The sequence below is a fragment of the Harpia harpyja genome, chromosome 18 (genome assembly GCF_026419915.1).
Source record: "Harpia harpyja isolate bHarHar1 chromosome 18, bHarHar1 primary haplotype, whole genome shotgun sequence".
Taxonomy (NCBI): domain Eukaryota; kingdom Metazoa; phylum Chordata; class Aves; order Accipitriformes; family Accipitridae; genus Harpia; species Harpia harpyja.
In genome coordinates this window covers 25,993,343-26,019,400 of record NC_068957.1, presented here as the reverse complement: position 1 = coordinate 26,019,400, position 26,058 = coordinate 25,993,343, and the positions used below count along the sequence as shown (strand labels likewise).

General features: G+C 48.6%; 1 protein-coding gene and 1 long non-coding RNA gene across 2 annotated transcripts in view; one reads left to right on the top strand and one right to left on the bottom strand.

Annotated features, from left to right (window-relative positions):
• Nucleotides 1–20,779, top strand: part of AR (androgen receptor) — a 59,538-nt gene extending 38,759 nt beyond the window's left edge. The window contains exons 4-8 of the mRNA XM_052813348.1: nucleotides 4,994–5,281; nucleotides 12,638–12,782; nucleotides 13,668–13,798; nucleotides 14,362–14,519; nucleotides 15,513–20,779. Coding sequence (XP_052669308.1) covers nucleotides 4,994–5,281; nucleotides 12,638–12,782; nucleotides 13,668–13,798; nucleotides 14,362–14,519; nucleotides 15,513–15,668 — 878 coding nt within the window. The 3' untranslated portion in view covers nucleotides 15,669–20,779. The remainder of the gene's footprint in view (nucleotides 1–4,993; nucleotides 5,282–12,637; nucleotides 12,783–13,667; nucleotides 13,799–14,361; nucleotides 14,520–15,512) is intronic.
• Nucleotides 20,780–20,922: 143 nt separating this feature from the next.
• Nucleotides 20,923–22,248, bottom strand: LOC128153716 (uncharacterized). Its single transcript, XR_008239071.1, has 2 exons — nucleotides 22,204–22,248; nucleotides 20,923–21,461 (listed from the first exon to the last, which is right to left on the bottom strand). It is a non-coding gene; the product is annotated as an uncharacterized LOC128153716 (long non-coding RNA).
• Nucleotides 22,249–26,058: the final 3,810 nt, after the last annotated feature.

The following is a 26,058-nucleotide window of genomic DNA, read 5'->3' as shown; positions in this document are numbered from 1 at the left end:
TCTTATTTTTAAGTGCTTTTTTCTGGTGAAGTTTCCTTAAGCAAGAGAAGACATACATCAGTGTAGCCTTCTTCTGCAGGACACACTGACAAAATTAATGCTAATACTGATAGTTGTCGTCCCCCCCCCTGCCTTTTTTTTTCTTAAGCTCTTTGGGTCACCCTGACCTGTTCTGCCTGCTCTGTTTTACATTTGTTTTGAGTGTCGGTTTAAAGGCAATTGTTAAAAACATGCACGCTATGAGTTTGTCCACAGTTATTTCTCCCACAGTAGAGAGGCAGAGCATTTGAAAATGCTTCCAAGCTCCAAACAGTTGTTTTTAACTGCTTGTTAATTACCAGTCATTTGTAGGGTATAATAGAGCCGCCTGTGACCAGCAGACCTGCAGCTCTCAGTGTGTTTAATGGGAGGAGGAGGTGACACACTGAATACCTTATTTAGGAGTCTGCTTTGGCACAGAATGGCAATATGTTGTAGCACTTCATTATTGATTGAGATCACTCTGACCTGCAAGCTGAAATCCATTAAACAGAATCTTCTCTCCTGATCAACACTGTAAAGCCAAAGAGAGGGAAAAGAAAGAAAAAAAAAAAAAGAAAAAAAAAGTGATAATGCCGGTTTCATGTGCTCAGTTCTGCTGGTGCACTGTCCTCCTCCTCCCACAGCACCAATTCCTACTGCAAGCGCAGGTGCCTGCACGGCTGCAGGGATCCTGCCAGCCCCCGTGCACACATGGGCATCCTGACCCCTCTGTCCTGCTCCAGTCGGGACCCTGCACATCACTCAGCCAGCACAACTCCTGCTGAACTGCAGAGCTCTGGATTTAAGGCACCTCCTGTTCGTTTGCTGCCAGTGCGTTTTAGTCGTGGCATGTGAGGTCCCATAGGCTGTTCCCGTTGTGAGAACCAAGCGCCTCTGCCCTCGGCCGGAGCTGGCAGCCCGCCTGTGCTATGGGACGTCTGCTGTGCACCTTCAGCCTAGTGGCTGCGCTCTGTGTGTGTCCTCTTTTGCGGTAAAACTTCCCAAACATGTAAAATTCGGTTCACTTCATTGATGGCAGGGCTAGAAGACTAGTGTAGTAACTGTTAGTAGCCTGTGAAAGCCCAAGGCTTGAGGCATACCTGTATTTAGTCCTAATTCAGGTCCAGTTTCTGTGGTTAAAATAGAGCTCATGTCTTATAAAAGCATTTGATATCGATGTAAGCATTTCCAGCAGTGGAGAATCTTAACACATTTTTTGCCATGCAGTTGCAGTAGTTAGTTATGTTCAGTGTTGTGATAGATGTACCTTGTTTTTCATCTTGTTTGTTCATGATTTCCAGCAACTGGATCTTTGATACGGCTTTTCGTGCTAGATTGAAAAAACTTTTATTGAATTTCTGTCCCTGCTGTGGGTATTTGTTGGCTGTGACTTAATAACCCTCTAGCCTTCTGCATAGCCACCTAGGTAAAATTCTTTACTTCCTTACTCCAAGGTGTGTTTCTAGTCTTTACTATTCTTATGGTTTCTGCAGTCTGCGGACACCTCCCTTGTACGGTGAATGTCTAATAACAGTTTCCCAGTGTCAGCAGCATCAGTGCTTAAAGGCGGTGGTAAGATGCTCTCCCAGCCAGTGTTTTCCTCCTTCACATGCCACAGGATCCTGTTAGTCCTGTGTCCACTGAACTATCTTGCCAGTTCAGGCCTCTGTGTTTGTCCATCAGCTTTTGGTGCGAGTTCAGACTGGTGAGGATGGAGTTTGACATTCGTTGAACATGGCTCACTTTTTCAGTTGCTCTATGTATCTACTTACAGTGAAATGTACTCAGTCCTTAATGTTCGTTAGTGTTTTCCCATTTATGCATTGTCATACAGACTTTTTTAGTAGAAAGTTGATTTTCTTTTTGGAATGAATGTAGACATTCACTAGCAAAGGGCCATGAACAACCCTCATAAGAAGTAAACCTGTCTGACGTTGTTTCAACATTTATAATTAGTTTTGAGATGTATCATCTGGGTGATTTAAAATAATTCAGCAGTACTGTCTAATTTTGTGTTGTTTGAGTTTTTTTAACTTTTGTGGGCCAGACTGATTCAGATCTCTTAAACATGTCTGCTAGACCAGTACTATTATAATTACCAACTAAAATTATCATGCCAGAAAAGATTGATAGCTCGACAATATCTGGTTTTGACAAGCCACATGTTGATGTTAATAAAAAATTGAAAGAACAGGATATAAGTCAAGTCCTGTTTCAGCTTCTCCGTCATTTCGCCTGCAGCTGAAATCAGCATGCAGTGCCTGGGGGTGGCAGGATTTCTGTCATTGCTAGTGCAAAAGCAGTTTTTTTCCAGGTCCCCAGAACTTCCCTGAGTCCAGCACTCATGGAAAATCAGTGCTGGAGCCCAGAGCGCTCCTTCACCAGCTTCAGGAACGCCTGGCGGGAGGGTGGGCAGGTTAAGTTGCTTAACGTGTGTCACTCCTATAATTGCTGTACAGTGTGCTCCCTAGGGATTCTTGCGCTGGCGAATATTTGATCGTGATGCCATATAATTATGTCCTTTAAGCTGTGTTTCAAATACATACGGTATTTTCTCAATTAACCCCAAGCCAAATTGCAGGCACACTGTGGGTGTGACTCAGGCAGTGCTGTGCCAGCAGCTGCATTTCGAGGCTTCCCCAGTGCTATTGTCCCTGCTGACAGCTGAGCCAGTAAACTGCCTGTTTTCAGTCACACATGCTGGGGTTCATCCCACCTTGGTTTGGAGAAGTGCAGTGCAGACTTCTGCCTAGCTTAGCTCATCCTAGAATAAAATCATAGCAGATGTCTTTAATTTCTATTTTTTTTTTTATTTCTGTTTTTGTTCCTGGTAGCTGCTGAGTAGGAGCTGCCACGAAAAAGGGTTTTTGCACAGGTGACTGAATATAAGCTACTCTACCTCTGAAGCTTTTCTTCATCTAGTAACATCAGTATTTTAGTGATCTGTGGAACAACTGCTCCGGGAAAGCACAAACATAAGGCTCCTCTGATAAGAGCAGTTATTCACCTTCACTGCTCTCTGACGCGGAGGGCTTTGGTTTATGGCTGCAGTCTCACAGCCAGCATGGTTGGTTGCTTGCTCTCTTCTTACTTCACTCAATATCTTTCAGTACTACATAATTCAATTTTAAGAAAAAAAAATGTAACATTTAAACCAAACCATGTGTGTGTTTTACACAGTGTGGGTTTGGTTCCAGTTACGCGCAGGACCTGATGGGCACTGATCATTTATCTTTGGAAGATACGGTTTGGTTTTTATTTCTTCTTTTAAGCCAGGGAGCTTTTTTTTCCTAGCAGCACTCTGTCTCGAAAGGTCCAGTGCTAAGCACAACCATGAGACATGGTTTCTGCCTCAGGTGGAGTCAGCCCCCGTGCCTCTTTCCCGAATTAACAACGTTGTTTGGAAATGCGGGAGCAGCATTCTGCACGCCTCTCCTTCTGTGCTGCTTGTTGAGAGCAAAACCCCAGTGCAGCTCCCAGGGAGAGCGGTGCCATACCTGTCCCAGGGGATCGGCTTGCCAGGGCCTCAAGAGGAGAGTGTCGGGGTCTGCCAGATCCTGGTGCTGCCTGTGCTGCCTGTGACTTCTGGAGGGCTGGGAGAGGGGAGGCTCAATGCTCTGGCTGGCGTGTCACCTCAGCAGACAATGGCCGAAGGATGTCACACTGCACTGCAGCCCTGTTTTCCTGTTGCTTTCTTTTATTTTTATCACTCCTTTCTCCTCCTTTTTTACAGAGCAGCCTGTCTTAATTGCTCGTACAGTAGATCATCCAAAGTACATTACTTAAAAGATCAACATTTTTAATTGATTTACAAAGCTGCACTTTAACTTGACATTTTTATGTTTCGCTGCTTATTTTTCTAATTACAGCTGAAAGGAAATTTGCAATAAGTATCATGTAACAAAGGAGCCAAAACCCCAAGGACAGTTGGTTTGATGTTATGTTCGCCACTTGAATTAAACAATCAGCTCTTTTCCTCTAATTAATAAGGGGGTTTTGGAGCTGGTAAGGGGTGAAAGCTGTTCCTATCTGCAGTAGCCTGCCAGCCTGTGTTGTGCTGAACACCCTTATATAGGTACCACATTGGGTGAACACTGACTCTCCAAGAATTCTGAAGTCACGCATCTGAAGCTCCTGGTGTATCTTGCTAGCATCTATAATTAAGATCCAGCTGCACAGGAGGGACACTTGGTCATGGTGACATGGGCACAGTCGTGGGCTGCCTGCAGTCCCAGCCCCACAAGCCCACTCTGCTGATGTTGCTCTTGAAGCTGGCTGGCAGACCAAGGCCACCCCTGCTCGAGTCTTCTCCTCGTTGGTGGGCTCGCTGGGGAGGCTCCAGGGAGACAGCTGTGGAACCACCTACTAGCTTTTAAAATGTGTTTTCCGTAATGTATTTGTAGACTAGTGACCCATCTGGGAGAGCTTGGTTAGAGGGCAGCAGGGGTTGCAGGAGCCCTGGGCAGGGAGAAGGTATTTCTCTCGGTTGCAGCCCGGTTCCACTGTGGCCTGGGATGGAACAATCCCCCTTGAGCATCCGAGTGCAAAGGCTTTTTTCCCTGGAACGTGACCGTCTACTGAGTTTATTTGCTTGTGTTTCTTCCCTTTTTAATTGCATGTGAGTAGTTGTTTGAATCGAGTCACCTCTTCCCTCTTTTCCCCAGTTCTTCTCCATTTCTCAGTGGGACTTAATGTGAGACCGGTCACAGCTGGGGATGTAAATGATGCTTGTTCTTTTCCATATAAGATTAACGAGCAAATGGATTTCCTTGCGCAGTGTGTGCTCCCTTTTGTCTTTACGTGAGGTCTGTGATGCCAAGGCACTCTTTGGGCAGTGTGCCCTGAAGGACTAGCTGCTGCCGGCCGTCAGTTTCCCTTTCTTTGTAAATATAAGTGATGGAGCTGGAGGCCAAGAAACCTCAAGCTTTTTTTTTATTTTTAAGCATCACACTAAAATGTGTCATTTCCACAGCCCGCAAGCTGAAGAAGCTGGGTAACCTGAAGACACAAGATGACTTGGAGGCAGCCAGCTCATCCAGCCCCAGCGAGGAGCAAGCTCCCAAGATGGTGATGACGCGCATTGATGGGTATGAGTGCCAGCCCATCTTCCTCAACGTCCTGGAGGCCATCGAGCCTGGTGTGGTGTGTGCTGGCCACGACAACAGCCAGCCGGACTCCTTCTCCAACCTGCTGACCAGCCTGAATGAGCTTGGGGAGAGGCAGCTGGTCTACGTGGTCAAATGGGCAAAGGCCTTGCCAGGTGAGCTAAAAACCTAACAAATCCTGTACCTTCCCTGGCATGTCCCTAAAGCCCCCTGCTTGCATTGCCTGGGGTGGGTTCGAAGGAGGTGGTCTGCAGCCCGTGTCCCACCATCACACGGTTCCTTGGGGGAGCATCTTCCTGGGGCACCTGTCTGTGTAATATCTCCGTAAAGCAGGCTGCAGCAGCATGGGGTTTGTCTCCTTTGGGTGACTAGGGAGCGACAAAGTATGTCGAAACTTGTGCTTTTGGGTCTGTCCCTGCTGATAGCCCCTGGCACACAGTATTGTGTCGCCATGCATGCGTCTGCTTCCCCGTGTGGGAAGGGCTGTTGCGGGTCAGGGCTTCAGGGTCTTGCTCTCTTCCCGCTCTCCCTGCAGGGTTTTTGCTCCACTTGCAGACCTGTGTCCACCAGACCTGCAGACGCCTTCTCTAAACAGGTATTAGCCCCATCCCATAACCCGCATGAAGTGGTGAAAAGGGTAAATTCCCCAGGTGGATCAGAACTGTGCCACTTCGTGATGTGAAAGTGAGATGGGGGAAGCTGGGCTGAAAGGAGCTGAGGCTTGAGAGATGGGAGAGGTCCTTCCTCACTATTTTTGTATTTCACAATCCAATTAATTGTAAAATAGCAAAAGAGAGATACAAAATCACAAAGGGCTTTTTTCTGGCAGTCAGGTTGCTCTTGTGTGACAGGCTGCTGGAATATATTTATGATGCATTCAGAGTTGTGGTACGGGAGTACATTAGGGTCCAGAAGTTTCCAAATGGTAATAGTTATCAGGTGCTGTAAATGAACACATCCTAGTGATATATGTGTTCCATTGAATACACTCCTTGGTTCTGAGCATAGAGGTTACCAGGCTGTAACGTGCTGCCAGTTGCATGTTGTAATCCTGCCAACTGAATGCCAGCTGAAATTACAGAAGGCTGAGATCACTCTAGATGCAGAAGGATCCAGTTCACATTCTAGCATCCCTGAGACTGGGGTGTGGGGACGATACCAAGCTGCTGTCCTCACCCTGGGCCTGTTCCTCAGGAAATGCCACAGAAAGCAGGGATCCAGCTCTTTATGTGTGGGGTGGTATGACCAAAGGAGGAAACTGAGGCAAAGTAAGTTTGCCACTATGTGCCAAAAAGTGGTGGTGAATTGTAGTTAGATGTTTGATGTTCCCAGAAATTTAGCAGTCCTCCTGGAAGTAGCCTAACTGGTAGGTCCAGGAGGGCTGTTAGTATGAATATGCTTAAATGCAGAGTAACCCATTCTATTTCTTATATTCTGGAGTCAGAAAAGGTTCACCTAGCTTGTGAAACCAGGGACAAATCATGCTTTCTCTTCTGGCTTATCTACATCAGACATCAAGATTTCTTCAGAAGAGTACACAGACACCATGAAACCGGACCGGCAATCCGGGGGCTGAGGTTGTAAAGCTGCGGTAGTGCTAATGGAAAGGGAGAGTGCTTTGAAAAACATTTTTCATTGTAACCACCCCCTTATCAAAGGCTTTTACTCTCCCATACTGCGCCTGATCTCCGACCCCGTGGTGCGTGGCGGCATGGCGGTGCCAGCTGCTGCACCGCTGCCTCCTGGGGCCGGCGCCTGCTGTGCCAGCAATGACATCTGGGCAGAATTAATTCTCATCTTTTTACAGCTAGGCAGTCAGTGCTTTCTGGGCAGTTGCAGTAGAACCTCCACCCCCTCTGCAGGCCAGGGGATCCCTTATGGAGCCCAGCTCTTCTTCCTGGGCGGCTGTGGTGGGATGCTGCCTGGCTGCCCTCCCCATACCGCCGGCTGTGGAGCTGGTGCTGGCCTCTCCATTAGCATCACTGTGCCTGGAGCAAGAGGCAAAGCCAGTGTGTTTTCGCTGTCTTTCTCCAGCAGTTCCCTGACATGTGCCAACGCTGGAGTTCAACAGTAAATAACCACAAATTCACCACTTAGTCATTCTCCTGATATTTTGCAGGGAAGGAATAAACAACCACAGCACTGTTGCTGTTCTGGTGCTCCAGGTGGTGGTTATGCAGCTCCTTCGCTCGAGCAGCAGTCCAGCTGCTGCTGCGAGGTGGATTTCACCCACTGCTGGGTTCTGCCTGCTCCGGCGCTGGTGCTTCCTGGGCGCCGGGCGAGGGCCAGGCGCAGCTGGCAGCACCGGCTCCAGGAGTGGGCAGCTGTGCCCAGGCACTGCCCTTCCCTGCGCGCGCTGTGGCTGCTCGCTTTTTGGGTAAATTTGCAGAATCCTACCCCATAGCCAGAGGTGTTTTTAGTTCCCAGGTCTGCAGGTTGGCTGGGCAGCCTGGCGGGCTCAGGAGAGGGGCAGTGTGGGTGAATGCATGCAGGGGGAGAAGTAATGGAAACAAACCCCAAGCAATTTAAAACAGTGGGATGCAGTTGTTTTTATCAAAACAGAAAGATCTTCAGACGGTCTGTTGGGAGAGAGGAGGCTGTTTAATGAATGCCGTTGCTGGCGAGGTGCAACGGGAGCAGACCGGAGGGCTTGACCGGCCGCTGCATCGTGGCAGCGCAGCCTGCCTCGGCGGTGAGTAGGAACAGTGCCCGAGGCTGACGGCCAAAGCAGCACGTCTCGGCAGGTGTTTCTGGTGCGGAGCAGGCAAACCTCGCTCTGTCGCCTGCCCCGCAACGCAGCCCAGCAGCAGGCGTCAGCTGCCTGCTGGAAGTGCTGCGTGGTCCTCAGCAGGTCCACAGGCAGGGTGGAAATGTTATCCCCTCTTCCCCTTTCCCCATTAACGAAGCACATCTGGCACAAGCTTTGGCTTAACTAAGTGTAAGCAGCCCTGCCTGTCAGTTAAGATATATATCTTATACATCTTAATGTAAAAGGGCAAAGGTTTTACTTTCCGGTGACTGCTGCTGGTGGGAGGAGGGGGAACTTGCACCTGTAATAGAGGTAGCCTCAGCCTGATAATACTGGCAATAGATTAATATTGGTTAATAGGTGATGATTAACCTTGCATCCTGCATTGAACATCACCTGTATAGCAAGAGTGATTAATGTGCAGCACGGTGTTGCTGCACTTCTTCCAGCGAGGTTTCAGTGATATCCTAGAAACAAGGCTGCATCGAGTAGGAGCATTTCTGAATCCTGCTTGCCTGCAGTAGCAGTATCAGCCTCTGTCTAGCGGAGAAAATGTGATGTATGGCCCTTTAGACCCTATGCAACTGACATCCTGCAGAGGAGAAGATAGGATCAAACTGGTTTCCCTGGAAAGGAAAGATTAAATAACCACGGCTTGCCAGGAAAGCTGCTGAAACACAAAATTAAAAAATCTGATTAAATCCATAAAATCTGTCCACTTCAAGGTAAGTGGAAGGAGTATGTATTCTTCCTTTTCCATATACATAAATTCAATAAAGGTGTTACAGTTAATTTGGATCAGCACTCAAACACATTAGTTTAAAGATCATTTTATCTGGCAGCAAATGAAAAGTCTTCAGTTCATTCCCAAAGCTGTTAGGAAACCAGCCTAATAAAAATAACCGGACTGCAAGCGTATGGGGAAAGGCTGCCTCACGGCAGAGCAGTAGAAGGGCACGGGCAGGCTGCGGCTCTGCTGCCGGTAAGGCAGATGAACACCCTTCGCCTTTTTAGCAACTCGGCACACATGATCAGGTGAAGTACTCCACCTGGTATCATGGGAGATGGACCTATTTATTAGAGCTATTGCAAAATCTCTGTGTACTTGCCATTAGTTAGGGCTTTATGGGTGTTGCGGGCCATGGCTTGCTTGCTTGCTTTTCTGTTTCAAATATACTGCCTTACAATGTATCTAACTCACCCTTTAACTGTAAGGATACAATTAATTGTGCATCTTTTTTCCATTCTCTGGACAATAAAATTTCCAGATACAAAATGAGTATTTGTTTATATTAGAGGTGTTATTTTCTGGTAACATGTGAGGTGTTCAGTTGCTGATCTCTTAGGAAGATATCATTCTGGCACAGGAGTGCATCAAGAGAGAAGATGAAGAATTTATTTCCAAACTATGCTGCTGTAAGATTATTCACAAGAAAAAGGTTATGCATTGATCTTTTTCAAGTCATCAGTACATTTAATTTTACTTTTGCTACGATTTCTTTCTGTAGAAGGTATCTTCATTTACGTCTCTTCAAACTATGCCAATACTAAAAATTTAACAATATGTTGTGGCATTAGGTTTGTATTTATTTTCTTCTACAGTGATTTTAGCCATGTATCATCTAAGATGCCTGGAGCAGGGAGGTTTACAGAAAATGATAGGTATCTGGTTTCTGAAAATCAGTTTTGTTTCAAGGCATTTCAGCTCAGAAACTGGAAGCAGTGATTCCTTTTTGAAAAGTTGGCCACTGTGTTTCTAGAACTTGTTTTTGCGGACAAGCAGAAAGCAAACTTTAAGTTCTGTAACAACAAAACTGTTGTGTTCAAATACCTTTCCTTAACACTGATAAAGCTTGCGCAAATATTTTTTTTTTTTAGTGAACATAATTGCAAGGTAATGAGCAAGTGCACCAAAATCCTTCTTCATAGCAAAGATTAGGTGCAACAAATACTTTCACAAATGTGTTGGAAAGGTGATACTCAGTAGTTAAGGGGAAGCCAGTCCTAGATGAGAACTGCCGCCTGTGGAGGCAGCTTTGGTGCTGGTTTGCAGGGGCAGAGGCAGCGCTTGCAGCATCACAACGGGGCGAGCAGAAGGAGGAGGTTCTGCCATAGATGTTGGTGCTTCCAATGGCTTCATCCCATTGATGCTGAACCCAGCAAGAGGAGGATGGATCACTTGTGAGAATTAGGGTTAAATTTCACAGAGTTTGCTGTTCACAGGTATGTTTTCTGTCTCCAAGTCACATACAGAGTATAGGTTTCCTCTTTGTTGGTAGGATTTATGGGCCTTGCTCCCAGAATATAGGCACGAGGGAAGCCAAATGTCGGAGATCTCCAGTTTGCCTTCTTCCTCCGCCACCTCATCCTCTCCATCATGCCTTGGCTTGCAGTTCATTTCTGGCCCTACAGCACATCTTGGGCCCAACTTCTCGTTGGGAAGTTCTTGCATCTCTTCTGAAGACAGAGCATCTGCCATCATAAATACATTTGTATTCAGAGGATTTTCTTGTCTGTGTGGTTAAGAGCGTCTTTCCTGGGGAGCTCCTTCGCCTGAACATGCTGGCCAGTGTGTCCTTGCTGTCCTGGTGGGAGAGCTGTGCTGAGCCTTCTCCAGAGCGTCCTTCAAACTACGGAAGAAATTTTGGCCGTCAGTCTTCAATTTGATCTGCTCTTTCATGTTCGCTCTGTTTTTTAATAGAGTGTTGTCTGCTAATTCCCTCAGAGGACAAGATACATTTTTCCTTCAAAGAGCAATTTAAAAAGGGGAAAGAACCAGCTAATTTGCGGGGGGATGAGTGTGTAGCAGGCCGATGAAATGTTCATTGTCATCACTCGGTGCCGGTGTGGGAGCATTCCCTGCACCATCTCGCTGCCTACTCACTGCAAAGTCTCAACTACAGGGGCCAGCAGCACGGCTCCTCTTCAAGTAACTCAAATTTTTCCAATCTTTTCAGAAAGTCTAGGCAAGGAAAGAGAACTGTGGCAAGTATGGAGCAGGAGGAAATTCAAGGAAGTAGTCACCATGAGTGGCTTAGATTTTACTAAGCAGTGAATTCATCTCTGACCAAATTTACTGGATAAATAGAAAGTCTTTTTTTAGCATGCGGTACTGTAATTAAATAGGAAAATCTGACTTAGACATGTCCTAGAGATGAGTATGGCTGATTTTCTGAAGTCCTTGAGTTGCCCAGATGCCTTGTTTATACTCGTGTGCTGTTAACGAGTTTCACTCTGGCTGCCAGAAGGTTCGTGTTCAGCTGGTAGCCGAGAAAGCACCTATTCAGGTTCAGTAGGATGCTACTTGTGTGCAGGCTTCGGTTTTTTAATATGGTGACATGCAAACTGAAAGGAAAATGTACAAACGTAAAGCAAGTTTAATCAGCAATAAAGTATGACTTATGCTCATTTGCAGTTGACAGCTTCCCAAGCAGGAGACAGATGCTCACCTCAATGGATTATAATTATACACTGGAGGTGTTAGAAGTGCTTTAATATTTGATTGAAATAACATACGACTTTCTTGAAACCAAATTACATTTGACTACTTACAAGTATCTGGAAAAAAGTACAGTGTTGGAGGTGATGTTTGTGCGTGTGTTGTAAACATGCCTGGGATTTAACTGTGAACCACCATCTGGGAATACTAATTTGAATTTAATTGATATTTTTGTTTAGCTTGCGATTCAGCAGAGGTTTTCATATTCATTTTCATACTCATTAGATAAATGCTTTGTGTATTCAGTCTGTTAACCATGTGATGAGGCCTCGGGGTTATTTGCTGGCTCTGAGCATTACACATTAAAATCCATTTACTTAAATTTGGCGAAGTCCTAACGGGTTGAAAGTAGAGGAAGTTTTCTGTCTTATTTCCTTGAGTGCCAGAATTGCACCAAAGAGGTAATTGGTTAATGAGGGCTTGTTTCTGCCTCAGTGCCTGGAGAATGTGGTCTGGTTAATTGTATTGCCGCTGGGACTCCTGCTCCCCTTCGGCTGATTTATTTCTGTTAGCAGCACAAAGCAAACAAATCCTCATCGGCTGTTTATTTCACTTACTTTTGACATACTGTCACACATGGTAATTGTGAATGCTTTGGAGCGGAGACCTTGGGGGTTATGCCGTGACTGCAGAGCATATGGCACAGTAAGACTCAGCGGGTCTGGGTGTCTAATTAGTGCCAGAAACGAGGGCCGTGGCAGGGCGAGCCTGGTGCTGGGGCAGCTGGACCGGTTCAGCACCCCGTAGTTGGAGGTATTACCCTGCGGGACTTCAGGAGGTCACTGAATCCCATCTTGCTGTATCTTTTTTGCCCAGTCTGTTGCAGAGTGATGCTTGCCCACCTCACTGGATCTTGCAAAGCCTTCAAATGCAATTTGTGAAGATCTTTGAGACTCCTAAGGGGAAGATGTCATTTATTGCCACTTGTCATTGCCTTCCTTTAAAACTCTTTGCTGCTTGTGTTTTTCACCTGGTCTTTATTCCTTCCGTGTGTCCAGGGATCCCCTTTCTCCCCTTCCAGTTGCAGTTTTGTGCTGTGGCTGTTTCTGATGACCCATCAGGGTGTGAGCACCCGGCTGCTGACACCGCAGTTGTGTCACCCGGCTCTGTGTGTGTGTGTCCCGGGACGAGCTGAGGTTAGGCTGTGGACCACCTTGTCATAACAGGAATGCTGCAGGAGAACTGGAGTCTGCATGAAACTAGTCCTGGTAACTGCAGGCACCCAGTATTAATTTGTAATATCCCTCTCTCATTTTTTAATAGGATTTCGCAATCTGCATGTGGATGACCAGATGTCAATAATCCAGTACTCTTGGATGGGCCTTATGGTTTTTGCTATGGGTTGGAGATCTTTCACCAACGTCAATTCCAGAATGCTTTACTTCGCTCCAGATTTGGTCTTCAATGAGTAAGTGCAAAATAACAACAATCTAATGTTGTGCTTTGTCTGAGTCAGACTAGGTGAGAAATGAGAACAAGACAAGGAATTTGCTTTCCCGTCTGCTTATGAAATGTGCAGCTTGAGGAATCGTGCTTTCAGAGCTGACCAACAAAGCAGAGGAGGGCCCTGCTTTTCCCCTCTAATTGCTCTGCAGTGATCTCCAGGAGCAATAAGGAGAATTGCAATGTCTCTTCTGGTCCTTCTTTCCTTTCCCTCAACCTTGCCTTGGGTTCAATTTCCATCAGAGCAGCAGCAAGCGCTGGTGCTGGGTGTGAGGGGCCGGTCCATACAGACCTACCTTTTTTCTGAGGATTTGAGTTCCTGTTTTCAGCTTGCTTGGTCAGCTGGAGCAAGCAGGAACTGAAACAAACGTATATTGTAAGTTCCTGATGGGTTCTTTCTGATGTACCATCAACTTAGAGCTGGGGAGGGTTTGCTGGCACTACGGTACAATTGCTTAAAAACAATAACTAAGCACAGCAGCAAGCAAAACCACACCCTCTTTCTGAGAGCTCCGAGCTTAGCTTCGTATCCCTTGCGGGTAGCCACATTTGGTGAGTCATTGCAGTCATTTTCCAGGAAGGCAGAGGGTCAGACGAACTCTGCAAATCCCAGGTAGTCCTCCATTTCCAGACGAAGAGGATTACACACGGGCATTTTGGAAAACGTTCCTCTCCTGCATGCAGGCCTGTTGGTGCCAGCATCCCCCGAGACAGGGCTCAGATTCTTGGCAGCAGGGATGTGCCAGGTGAGGCTGGGATTGCCAGGTCAGACAGAGCGTGACCTCCCCCACACATCACACAGGGAATGCTTTGATCTCCTTGTCACGCATTATGCATCCTGCCCTGCCAGGTACCGGATGCACAAATCCAGAATGTACAGCCAATGTGTCAGGATGCGGCACCTCTCTCAGGAGTTCGGGTGGCTTCAGATCACACCCCAGGAGTTTCTCTGTATGAAGGCTCTACTCTTCTTCAGTATAAGTAAGTACTCACATCCTTTCCTCAACAGATCTCCAGTTGCTATATGCTGTATCGCCCTAGAGGTATCCGGTGCTTTCCCTGTGCATGTGCATGTACTCATACTTCCCAAGGGATGGCTGTGGATGTTCTCCTCTCTGCTTCAATCTGAGCTGCTCAGAGACAACGAGCTGCCAAGCATAAGGGTGCCACCACCCAGCCCCCCTGCAGCTAGCCCACCCCACCTCCGCACGTTGCAGTGTTTCTCCCATGCAGCTCCTGCAGGAGGTTGCTCCTCAGCCTAACTGCTGTCATCATGGGGACCTCTGAGCATCAGCTGCTGAGCAGGAAAATAGTGCTGCAATTTGTTATATTGCATCTCTTTTTTAACGAGTGCTGAGCAAGGGTCCTTGGATTAGCAGTAGTCCAACAAGCTGACCAGTGTGAGGGCCACAGCAAAAGCAGAGCTGGTGGGCAGATCTTTCGTCTTAGGTCTGCACTGACCACTTCTTCAGCCTTCCTCTTGCTCTTTTATTCTCTCCACTCTCTGGGCAACTCTTACCGTTTCCTTCCCGTGTTCCATCCAGTTCCAGTGGATGGCCTGAAGAACCAGAAGCTCTTTGATGAACTTCGAATGAATTACATTAAGGAACTTGACCGCATCATCGCTTGCAAGAGGAAGAACCCTACCTCCTGCTCTCGGCGATTTTACCAGCTCACCAAGGTCCTGGACTCCGTGCATCCTGTAAGAGAGGACAGTGAAATGTCTATCTATACACATAAGAAAGAAACTTTTTACAGTGACAACAATCATTCACTGGAGCAACCTCCCCAGGGTCGAGGTAGTCCCCATCACTGGAGGTTTTCAAGATGCAGTTGGACAGGGCGCTAGATAGTCTCATCCAGGCTCCCTTTCCCAGGGAAGGTTGGACCAGGTGACCTTTTGAGCTCCCTTCCAACCTGGGCTGTTTGATGATTCTGTGATTCTTTGTGGTTTTTTTTTTTTTAACTCTTGGCACACCTTTGCAGGGACAGTATTGCAGTGTGCTCCAGATTAAGCGACAGAGAAAATAGACACTAACTCTGCTGAGGGAGTGAAAGTTATCTGTGCCTGTCACTCCCTGCAATAACCACTCTTGTGCTTGGGTTTATGGGCTTCCTTTTTTAGCAATGAAAAGCTCTTTGTAGATGACACTTTTCCATTTTCAGCCTAGCAGAACAGCTCAAAATCTCAGTGTCCCTGGTGAATCTTCTCTGATTACAGCAGTGAAAACAAATTCTCTATTTGTGACTTAAAGTTGTGCTGGTGAAACATGAGCTAGACCTTTCCTGGGGCTCAACTCCATGCCCATACAGTTACATGTCTACAAGCAAAAAGTAATTGTTAATAAGTGAAGTCAGCAGCATCTGCACACAGTAAGACAAGTTTCTGTAGGAGTAAGAAAGTGCCATTTTTATACATCTCAGTTTTTGTCGGACTCAGTAATGTCTGAGTGTGAAGGACGATGGCAAAATACGCTACGTGCTCCCAGGCTGGGTAGTTCCCTTGCTCATCTTCGGGGTGCATACCTGCCATCTGATAACTGCTAGCATGGCAGTGGATGGCCAGAGCAAAGCAGGTCCCACTGTAGCAAGGTCCAGCCCTGACCTGCTGTGCCTGCTAACATCTGCTCAGTATCTTCCCAGAGAAATCGCTGACCGGGAACTTCTCGTTTAACAAACTTTCTTCCTTCCCCAGATTGCCAAGGATCTGCATCAGTTTACATTTGACCTTTTAATTAAGGCACATATGGTGAGCGTGGACTACCCTGAAATGATGGCTGAGATCATCTCTGTGCAGGTTCCCAAGATCCTGTCTGGAAAAGTCAGGCCAATCTACTTCCATGCACAGTGATCTGGAGGGACCTCCCAGCTCTGCCACCCCCATTTCAGCCATCTCCTGCCTGTTACTTCTGCACTACTGCACTGCAGTGCCTTGAGGAATCCCCTTTACAGAGACAGTGTGCCAAGAAGATGGACAGTGACAAATGACTACCTGCTGGGATTCCTGAGATTTCTATTTTTCCTGAGGTACTGAACTACCTGCCATGGCTTCTGCCTAGATTTGGCTGGCTCGCTGTGCTGGGGCAGGGAACTGTGGCACAGTGGCTGTGGCACCATATCTACACTCTCTCATTTGTCTATTTTCCACAGTGACTTTTAGTGGCCCAGGGCCACGGGAGATTGGAGGAAATGCCAGCAGTTGTTGGGTTTGGGTTTTTTTTAAAAACAGAACAAGACAACAAGCAGGTTGAACCTATAAGTTTGGGTGTGGGTTACTTTACTGGCCTCCTTTGGAACTTCTTATTTGCATTATGGTGCTGAGAAGCAGAAGAGTTAAAATATTGCAGTAGAGAAACACTGAAGAGTTGCGGGGGTGAGATGAATTTGCAGCCTGATGAATTTACAGGACCTGCTGCTGGGTCAGAAAGCTGCCGAGCAGCCATTGCAGGGTCTACTCCGGACAGCATGCCGCTGCCATCTGCGGCCCCGCAGACCTGCCTGCGCAGCAGCACAGACGAGCGTTAATATTAGCTGATGGAGTGTTACGAGGTTGTCAGCAGAAGGGCTGGAGAGGAAGATGACCTTCAGAAATCCCCAAAGATGGCGGATGGCTGCTGTTTTCCACCTGTGATGTTTTTCCTGTGGCTGGTCAAGCTGGATCTCCGTCTGCCCCGCAGATGCCCAGGCGCTCAGCAGTCACATTCCTGTCCTTGACAGCTGCTGCTCCTCCAACACAGCCGTACCGACCTCCGCAAGTGCCTGGTGTCCTCAGACCTCACGGTCTCCCCTCCTCCTGTGGGCACCTGAAGCCCCCTGCCCAGCCCCTCACCAGCTCTGCTCCCGCTGGGTGTCTGCAGAGCCCGGGTTTCCAGGTACACTACTTATTTTCTGTTGGTGCCAACTATTCTTTCTGATGCCAGCAGATGAGTGTCCCGGGAGCAAAGCAGCGGGGCCAGGACCTGCGAGGCCACGGGGCTCCTGCTGTTAATCCTGTCCTTTGGGAGGTGGCTGTGGTAACCGGCTGGTGCTGCCGTGGCGCTTCAGGGGCTTGTAAAGGAAACGCCGAAGAGACTTTATGCCCTTCCAAGCGGTGTGCACGGCTCCTGCTAATTGCAGCAGTTGATTGCAGCCTGGGGGGGACATGGTCCCGCATGTGCCGCCTGTCCCTAGCAGCCCCACGTGTCATGGTGGTGGCACAGTCTGTGGCTCCGCCACAAGGACGGATAAATGTGCCCTCGCTAACGAGGGCGTTCGGTCCATGGCCAGCAAATGGTACAGGCTGATCGGTCTGCAGCTGCTGGTGACTTCCAGCAGTCGGGAATATCTGAGAAAAGCAGGCTTCGTTTGTCAGGTATAAGCGTTGGCTTGACTCCGTTTCATACCTCAAGTTGAGAAAGGAACGCAGGCCCATCCGACACCTGTATTCAGATTTGTTTATTTGCTGGGCTCTGCTTCCCACAAAGTGGCCAAGCCTGCGTTCCCCGCGGTATTTCAGTTCCCCCCCTTCCCGCACAGCCACGAGCCCACCAAAACCACTTGGTCAGACCTGGCTGGGTGTGTTGGTGAGCGCAGCACATACACGCTCTTGCTAGGGTAATACTCCTCATCGGGGGCTGCGATGCAGTCCAGCTTTACTGGCAGACGTCTACAAGGGGTCCTCGTGCCGGCGCAGGCAAACAGCAAGTCCGTGCCTTGCCGCACGCAGTTCTCTGGCGGGCGGTTTCGCCGCTGCAGTACGGAGCAGAGCTTGTGGCGGAGCTGTGCCCACCCAGAGCGCTGGTGTGGTCCCCCGGCACCGCGACACAAGTGCGAAGCAAATGCCGGAGTCTAGAGAAGTGAACCTGATCAGACCCGTGCAGCACACCGCGCTGTGTTCCCCCTGCATGATACCAGCTACTTGTGTTTTTCAGAGGCCTTTAATGTGAAGGGAATAAGGTTTAGGCCAATTGATCGCCACATATATATGGTGCAGAAAACATTGCTGCTTGGACCATTCACGAGCTGAGCATCACCATCAGCTCTTCATGCAAATGCCTTCATGGTACGTCTGTGTTCTTTGCAAACTCTCAGTAAAACAAACAATTTTCCTGATACTTTTCAATCATGCTATGGGATTTTCATTAAGGGAAGGGGTAGGGAAAAAACCCAAAACTATCGAAGGGGAAGATCTTTTCTTTACAGCTGTTTGTAATGGGTTTTCCTCCCCTGCTAGATACGGCTCTGGTCATGCTTTTCCTCCTGAAATCCCTTCACATAGGTGACAACAGAATCCCTAGATAACCTTCCTGAATCCCAGCCAACAGGACAGTGTTCTCAGTAGCTTTTCCTATTTTAGAGGGCTGCAAGCATTTTAAGTGTCGATATGATCTAATAATATTTACAAATGAACCAGTAAAAAAAATCCTACTGGTGCATTCCTCTGTTCTTGAACATTTTCTGGCTATTAGCAGAAGAGTACAATGAACAGCTGGGTGAGTAATACCCTCACCTCTGTCATCAAGAGGAGGATGTTTATGAGCAGTCTGAATAGCTCCTTTGGAGAGCTTTTTATTTTGCCCAGGCTCACATCAGTGAAGTTTTCATTAGTTAATGAGAGTGGAGGTATCCTGCTGGGTACTTTTCTGCTGGGAGATTGGGAAGAAATCAAACTTAATAGGGATTTGTATACTCTGATTTGCTGGTGGAAGCATAGTACAAATGAAAAATGGTTTAGAAGGTGATGCTGCCTATGTATCATCTGCCAGATGTGTGCAACTCGTGTGTGCAGCCTCTCCAACTGGGTATGCTTTGAGAAGGGAGCAGGATTGCCACTAAATATTCTTCAGGAGATGAGTCGGTATGTGCCAATATTAATGGAAACTTCTAATTTGATAATTTTTTCTGGTTAGGTACTGCCCAGTGTTCAAAGGTCCATCCTTTCATGGCACGAATGGAGCATACACTGGCACAGTCTGGTGTCGGTATCTGCTTCTCCAGCTTTCTTGTAGCCGATTCTGGTTAGACAGGGATAGTATTTGCACTTGGGGGACGACGGTGTGTTCTTTATCTTTGCCCTCTTTGACTGCACAAAGTGTCCTTGCACTTCGGGGCAGAATCCTGGAATTCTAAAGCAGTAGCTGTTTTCTAACTGTTTCAAAGTAGACTTTTAGAGGCACAGAAATCCTTTCTTGTACCATAATGACTGGCCAAGTCGCACTCTGCACCATCGTGTCCTGGTGCCCGCTATCAAATGACAGAGCACCTGGAAACTGGCGGCTGGGCGAGATGCCCGTGTGGTGGGGCGGCAGGAGCAGTTACCAGCGCTGCATGGCTGGGACTGGGGATGGAAACCTGCTGCAGGCTCTGGGCATGGCCGGGCAGCCTGGCTGCAGAGGGGGTGCTCCAGGCCGTTCGTGGCAGGACGGCGTGGCTCCGGAGGAGACGGGCACAGGCTCAGCCCTCCTGCACTCGCTTGCCTGCTCGCAGGCAACATGGAGGGACTTTTGCTCATTCCCTTTTAAAATGGCGGGGGAACCTGCACTTGTGATTCAAAAAGTAAGTATCTGCACCACACATAAAACCACAGCAAATTTATAGTAAGCTGCTCTCTGTGCCAGGTATTTTGTGTTCTGTGGCAATTTAATGCAGTTTTTATTTGTTAACATGTTTCTGTAATAAAAAGAGTTCTCTATATTGATAATACTTTATTTTCTTTGTAATAAGCCAAAAAGCTCATTGCTGGTGCCTTTTTGCCTGGGAAGGACTCCCAGCCCACAGCTATCGTCATGAAAGTAACAAAGCATAATGTCTCTACAATTGCTTGTTTCACCATAGCTGAGTAAAGTCATGAAACAAACACTGCAGGATTACCAAAAGGAAAAGAACAAGTAGCCTACAGAATGGGCAGAAAGACCTTCAGGTACAATAATGTGGTTATTTCCCTAGGTCTGGGTCCAAGGCGAGCGGTTCCAAGGCAAGGGCTATGCGTGACATGGAGAAAGCCTTTGCCCTGGCTCGGTGGGACTTTCTGCTGCTGCATTGCGAACCTTTATCCTCTGCAAGATGTGCAGTGAGGTTGAAGCATACACATAGCATTTTATTACGGTTGCAATTGTATTGCAGTTGCAACACTGTAGTGTTTTTCAGTCACCTGTCAGAAATGGCAGTGTTTTGCCCAAATTAATAGCATCTGAGGCCAAGTTCTGCTTCTAGAGAAGAATGTTAGTTGGATTGTTGCCACTGCTCTTTTTTTTTTAAATTGGAACTGAATACAATTGAATAAGGAAAATGGAGACCTACAATGTTATGACATCATCGAGACTGGAGAGCAGTGACATCCGCTGCTTTGGCTGGTGAGATGCGGTGGAGGATGTGCAGGAGACGACCGTGACTTAGAAGTCACTGTATGGGGCTGAAGGATGTCTGTTCTCGTAACCAAAAAGAGGAGCCTGTCTGGCATCCAGGATAAAGACAAAACCAATCCCACTACGCTAGGGGAAATCAAAATTTCACTTTTTGACTGTTTTAGTCCATGCTTGGGTCCCATGCAAGCACTTGGCCTGTGCTGTGCCACAGGGCAGACCTTCACGCTTGGTGTTCAGCTGTTTTAGTAATCTTAAAAGCTGTTGTTGTTCTAAGTACAATAAAGGCAGAATCTCGTTTGTTGGAACACTGCTCTGTGCGTGTATTTGGCTTTTGTTTCAGTTATGTGCATGAAAAATGTTATCTGGTGTGATGAATATTAGCTATTGAAGATGCCAGGAATCAGTGGGTCATTTCTCAGTGGATGAGGCTGTATGTTTGGTCATTCATAGGCTATTTTTCACAGTCAGATTTTGCTACTAATCACGTCTGAACTGTTAATTCATTTACACGTCGATTGACTAATCCTTTCATATATGCCTCTTTGGGTCTTTTAAACTGAATTTAATTTGATTAATGTATTTCTCAAAGCAAGGAGCTAATAAAGGCCAGTGTCCTCCTCCTGTTGTTGTTGTTTTCAGTATCTTTATGAGCAGTTGTAAATCCATTCTGCTGGAACTTCTTTATAAAATTGACCTGTGCTCTCCATGTAATAAAAAAGACTGCTTATCAGCCCACTTTTTAATTCAAGGCACAGATGTGAATACTGCACAGGGTCAAGATTTTATTCACTGCGAGACAAACCAAAGAGCTTGGAAAAAAAATAATAATACCTCATCTGTCCACAAATAGCTGGCAATGTCTAGTGTATAATTGCACAGCAGTGGTACATGTACCGATACCCCGCAAGCTGAAAGCACGGTGTACTTAGCCATACAAAAAGCCTTGCCCATGCGGAGTAGCGTCATGTTTAGTCATCTGCAGAGAATCTGGTCCCATCCCTCCATTTGAGTCACAGTTAAAAATGTGTTATTTTCAAAATACACCCTTAATCAACAGAAAAATCCACTGCCGTTCACGGGCTGCGGTGCCATCTCAGATACCTGTCAACACGTTAGCCCCAGTGTCCCCCGTCAGACTTTTACTTGGCCACCAACGTCCCCTGGGACACTGAGGAGCCGCCGGTCCAACACGTCATGGGGTGATGGCCCCAGTCCTTCACCTGGGTATGCATCTCCTGATCTTACACCGGCCTCTGCCCTCTTAATGGGCTCCAGCCTTGTGTGGCTTGCACGGTATTTGCCTGCATGAGAACAGCAAGGAAATTAGTCTGAGTGTCTGCAGAGGATTGGTCTCTGCAGATTCCTGGCCCTATCCCTCCTGGCCCAGTTAGCAAATAGCCCCTGTCCCAGGCAGACTGCCCGGTGCCCTTTGTGGACCTTTGCGGTAACAAATGCAGTGGGGCCTTTTCTGAAAGACTCCGTCAGCCGAGCGAGCGGGGCTGCTCAGGGCACATGGGGCACAGCAGGCTGTGCCTGGCAGGGGGGCCCGTCTGCTGCAGGAGGGGCTCGAACAGCAGAAACCAAGTGAGGAATCAATCTTGCTTTTTTTTTTTTTTTCTGAAAACATCTCATGCCAAGCAGCTCTAAAATGGCTCCATGCTTTAAAGCAGTTTGCTTTAAAGATCCTTAGAACAGCCAGTGGGAAATTTTTAAAACAGAAAAATTGTTCCATTTCCTGAAATGATACTGAGTTGCTTTTAAGACACCCTTCAACAGTGGTTGACCTCCTCAGGGGCCCTGGGAGCACTGCACACGCTGACAGCTGCACTGGCAACCATGTCCCTGCGTGCCTTCAGCTGTATCAGGGCATGGGCTGCACTCACCCTCTAAGGCTGCACCAGAATGAGCCGGTGGAGGGAGATGCTCTGCACGCTGGATTATTTCAGGTGTGGGTGGACCTCAGTCAGAGCACGGCCCAAACCCACCCCAACTGCAGGGACCCCCAGCGCCCTGCTTGGCCAATGTCCGCTGTGGGACACCCACCTGCTGCCGAAGCCCCACGTCGGCGGGGGCTCCCCGCTCCTCGTGGCCCGGGCAGCTCCTCTGTCACCTTCGCCAAGGTGGGCTCAGCTCCGTGGCTGGATGAGCGATGTGGGTGCTGAGCCGTGCCGGCAGGCAGGGTGGTGGTGCCTCTGCATCATATTAAGGGTTCAGAACCTGGCTGTCGAACTGTTCCGTGACGGATGATACCTAACAGCACTTATTTCTCCCAGTCAAAGAACAGAAACAGGACCAGGACCCACCAGAACACTAGCTTGCCATGGGTCTAAAACTGCCTATGGACTACTTAAACAAAGCAATTGCAGACAACGGCCCAAGACTGCCGTTTATACAAACCCTGGGTGGTACAGGACTCCAGCTGTGAGAAGCTGAGTGGGATGGTGTGCCTGAGATCATGCGGGGCCTGGTATTGAGCAAATTAATTAATTATTATGAAAGTCCTTTAAATGCAGTTTAGTTTCTCTAATTTGCATAACAAGTTGTTGCAACTCCCTCCAAGACAGACTAATTAAAACTCCAGGCTTCACCTGGAGCCCTCAGACAGAGCTTGGCCACTGCTATCCCACTGACCCCCCTCCAGTACCCGGGCTGCGTTCAGCGCTGGTGCAGAGCCCTCCCTGAGGTCCTGGCAAAGGCGGCGATGGGCTCTTGCAGCTCGCTGCTCCTCTGGTGCCCAGGTCAGCAGTCTGCTCAGCCCAGCCCGAATCCCTGTGGGAGCACCATGAAGTGCTTTAAGGCACAGGTTTTAACAGGAGAGCAGCTTACAGCCAGCATGGGAGTGCAGCAATATGCTGTCCATGCCAAGCCTTTGGTACAAGGCATTTGGGGTGTGGTTTTGGGTTTGTTTTGGTTTTTTTTACCATGTGTGCACACACCAGCCTCACACAGAAACCATCCTTACTGTCAAGAAAAGTGTGGAGACGAATAACGAGGCTGGCAGCACATATCGTCAGCATGCATCGCTGAGCTGGGGCAAAGTCATCAGGTTCGCCCGCAGAGCTGTCTCTGATGAGGAGACGCGTGACCTGCCTGGTCCGGCTGCAGCAGTCCCCAGGCTGGCTGCTCCGGGGGGACACCCAGGCTCTGGCCCCCAGCCCTTCTTCTTTACCTGCCCTTTCTCTGACCGCCCCTGCAGCTCACCCCATCCCTGCCCAGGGAGCAGCTGGGAAGGGGCAGGGGCCCCTCAGGAGGTTCCCTTCTGTATCAGAAGTATGTGATGCGCTGGGCGAGGAGCACCCCGCACGGAGAAGGCATTGCTGCTTCGCTGGAGGGATGCTAGAGCTGCCAGCAACTCCATTGTTCGATGACGGGGGTTGCCTGTTTCTCGCTGCTGTTGCAGTTCCCATCTCGGCACACTTGGCACCTCCTGCATCCCGCCCGACTGGAGCAAAGCGCGGCATGCGCAGCTGGGAGAGGCGCCAGGAGCTGCTCTGCCCTCCATGTGTGCTGGGCTCCGGCAGCTCGTCCAGCAGCCACAGACCTCAGCACGGTCATGCCGACTCGTGTGCTCTTGACACGAGGAACGTCAGCCAACTCTGGGGTTTGCTCCTTGCCCAAAATTGCTGCCGCCTCCCACCGCCGCCGGCAGGTAGACGCCAACGAGAGGGTGAGCAGGGACCTGCGTGCCCTGCGTCCCGTCCCCGCCGGAGCAGAGCGACCGCAGGGGCATGGCCCGGCGGCACGGTGCCGGGATGAGCCCGCGGGGCCGAGGCACCGGGGAGGGACCAGGGTGTGCAGGACACAAAGGATGTAAAGAGGAAAGGATGCTGGACCTGCAGGAGGACGGAGGTCCTGGGGGGCAACGTGCTGGGGGGGGGGGTGAAGGGGTACGTTTCTCTAAGCCTCCATGGGAATAGCAACCCTTTATATATGATTTCAAGAATCTTCAGAACTTCCGCTTTTTAGGAGCTCTCACAGATCCTGACAGAGGCTGTGAAAGCACTTCTTCCATAAACTTCCAAAAATATAAGGAAAGTAAAGAAATAATTCAAAGCGCCTCCTGAATTTTTAAGCCCATGGCAGGATTTTTTTTTTGCTGGCCTGACTCTTGATTTATGGATGTATAGGCCAAGTAATGCTGCTGACAGTTGCCAAGAAAATGTCTGGTGTAGAAAGCTGGTCCTAAATCAGAGCATTCAGCTGGTTAATTGTGCAGCGAGTTGGGCCAGAGAGAATTATGGAGTTTAAAACTAAGACTCTGATCTAGCAAGAAGTCCTGCGTGGGTGGATTCCTGTGCCTTTATGGATCTCTGTGCAGCACATATATTTAAGATGTCAGTGCTCCACTAAGTACATTTCAATTCTAAATTTATCATATAGATGTGTCTACTGAAGTGTGCCTTTAACCTCTCCAAATCCTTCCTCTGGGAATTCCTCCCTGAGGCCCAGTCTCAAGCTTTGAAACTTCTTGTTTTGATATCTTTTCTCTGTATAAAAAACTACAAGGTTTTACTTATGCTGGAAAATATTTTTCTTGCTCAGATGAAATCAAAACGTTTTCCTTAAGAAAGCAAACCATGCACCTGTGGGTTGGGACACCAGAATTGTTGGGATAGCACCTCAGTGCTCCTTCCAGTCTGTAATCATTTACTACAAGGGCTAATAGAAAAAGAAAACAGTTTCTTTCACTGAAACACTGTTGTTTTGAAGGCATCCATCCCTGGAAAAATTACAGCCCCCAAAAGAAACTACAGAGAAACAAAGAGCCAGGGAAAAAGAAAAAAAAACCCCAACCCTCAAGCTACTGCTTCGGCTTGTGGTACCTGGGCATCACGACCCTGTGTCTGTCCCAGGCAGGGGATGCTCCCGGGCACAGGAGCAGGGTGGGACGTGCCCCCCAGCAGGTGCCCGGCGGGGGATGCCACGCGTGGGGCTGTGCCCGCTGCCAGCCCCCCGAGGGGCGGCCGCCGCTCCGCAATGCTGCCGGTCATTTTTTCTAGATTTAACAAGGATCTTTTGTTAGTTCCAAGATTGAAGCATTTTGTGTTTTTACCAGCAAGCCCAGAGCCCAAGCGACTCCGGATGAAAATGCAGCGAGATTTTCTGCCAGCCCCAGTGTACCCTCAGCGGTAGCTGTGGCTGCAGCCGGACCCTTTGGGTGCAGGTCAGGACTGCAAACGCAGCGAGACCTGGACAAAGCAGCTTGCCTGGTGATGGGAGGGCAGATGGGGGCCGCTCCCAAACCCACCCACCCCCACACACTCTATCCAGCCTTTCCCTGCATCCCACACCGCTCCCAGCACACGGCCCCAGCCCTGGTCTCCTGGCTGCTGCAGCAGTGCCTGGTGACTGCAGTCCTGGTAAGCAGTTCCCATCTCACTATCACCATTTCCCTCCCCAAATTATTGCTGACAAACTTCCACCCTGTCCTTCAGTACCCCGAAGGTAACTCAGCAATAACAGCCTCAAATATTCCCGGGATGAAAAACAGGAGAAGGTTTCTAATCACGAAAGAAATGAGATTGTGCAGTCTGTATTCTTGCTCGGGGGGTTAATCAAAACCTAGCTGTGGTTAAGATGGGATTAGGTTAGTTTATAAAAGGATGCACACAGGGTCATGCCGTTGCCTGTGCCAGTGGCAGGCAGGACCCACGGGGCCACGGAGCATCTCCAGGTGATGTCCTGGTGCCAGCCGGAGCCACCTGCCTGCTCCTGCCCTCCCTGGCCCCTCTCCTGCCCCCGTGGCAGAGGGTGCACCCCACAGCCGAGCCGATGGCCCCCGGCTTGAGCACCCACCTACGTGCTGAGCTCTCCAAATTACAGATTTGATCCGAGCCCTTGCGAGGGAGCGGTTTCAGCCCCTGAGCCCCACAAGCACGCAGGCTGCAATGAGCTGCA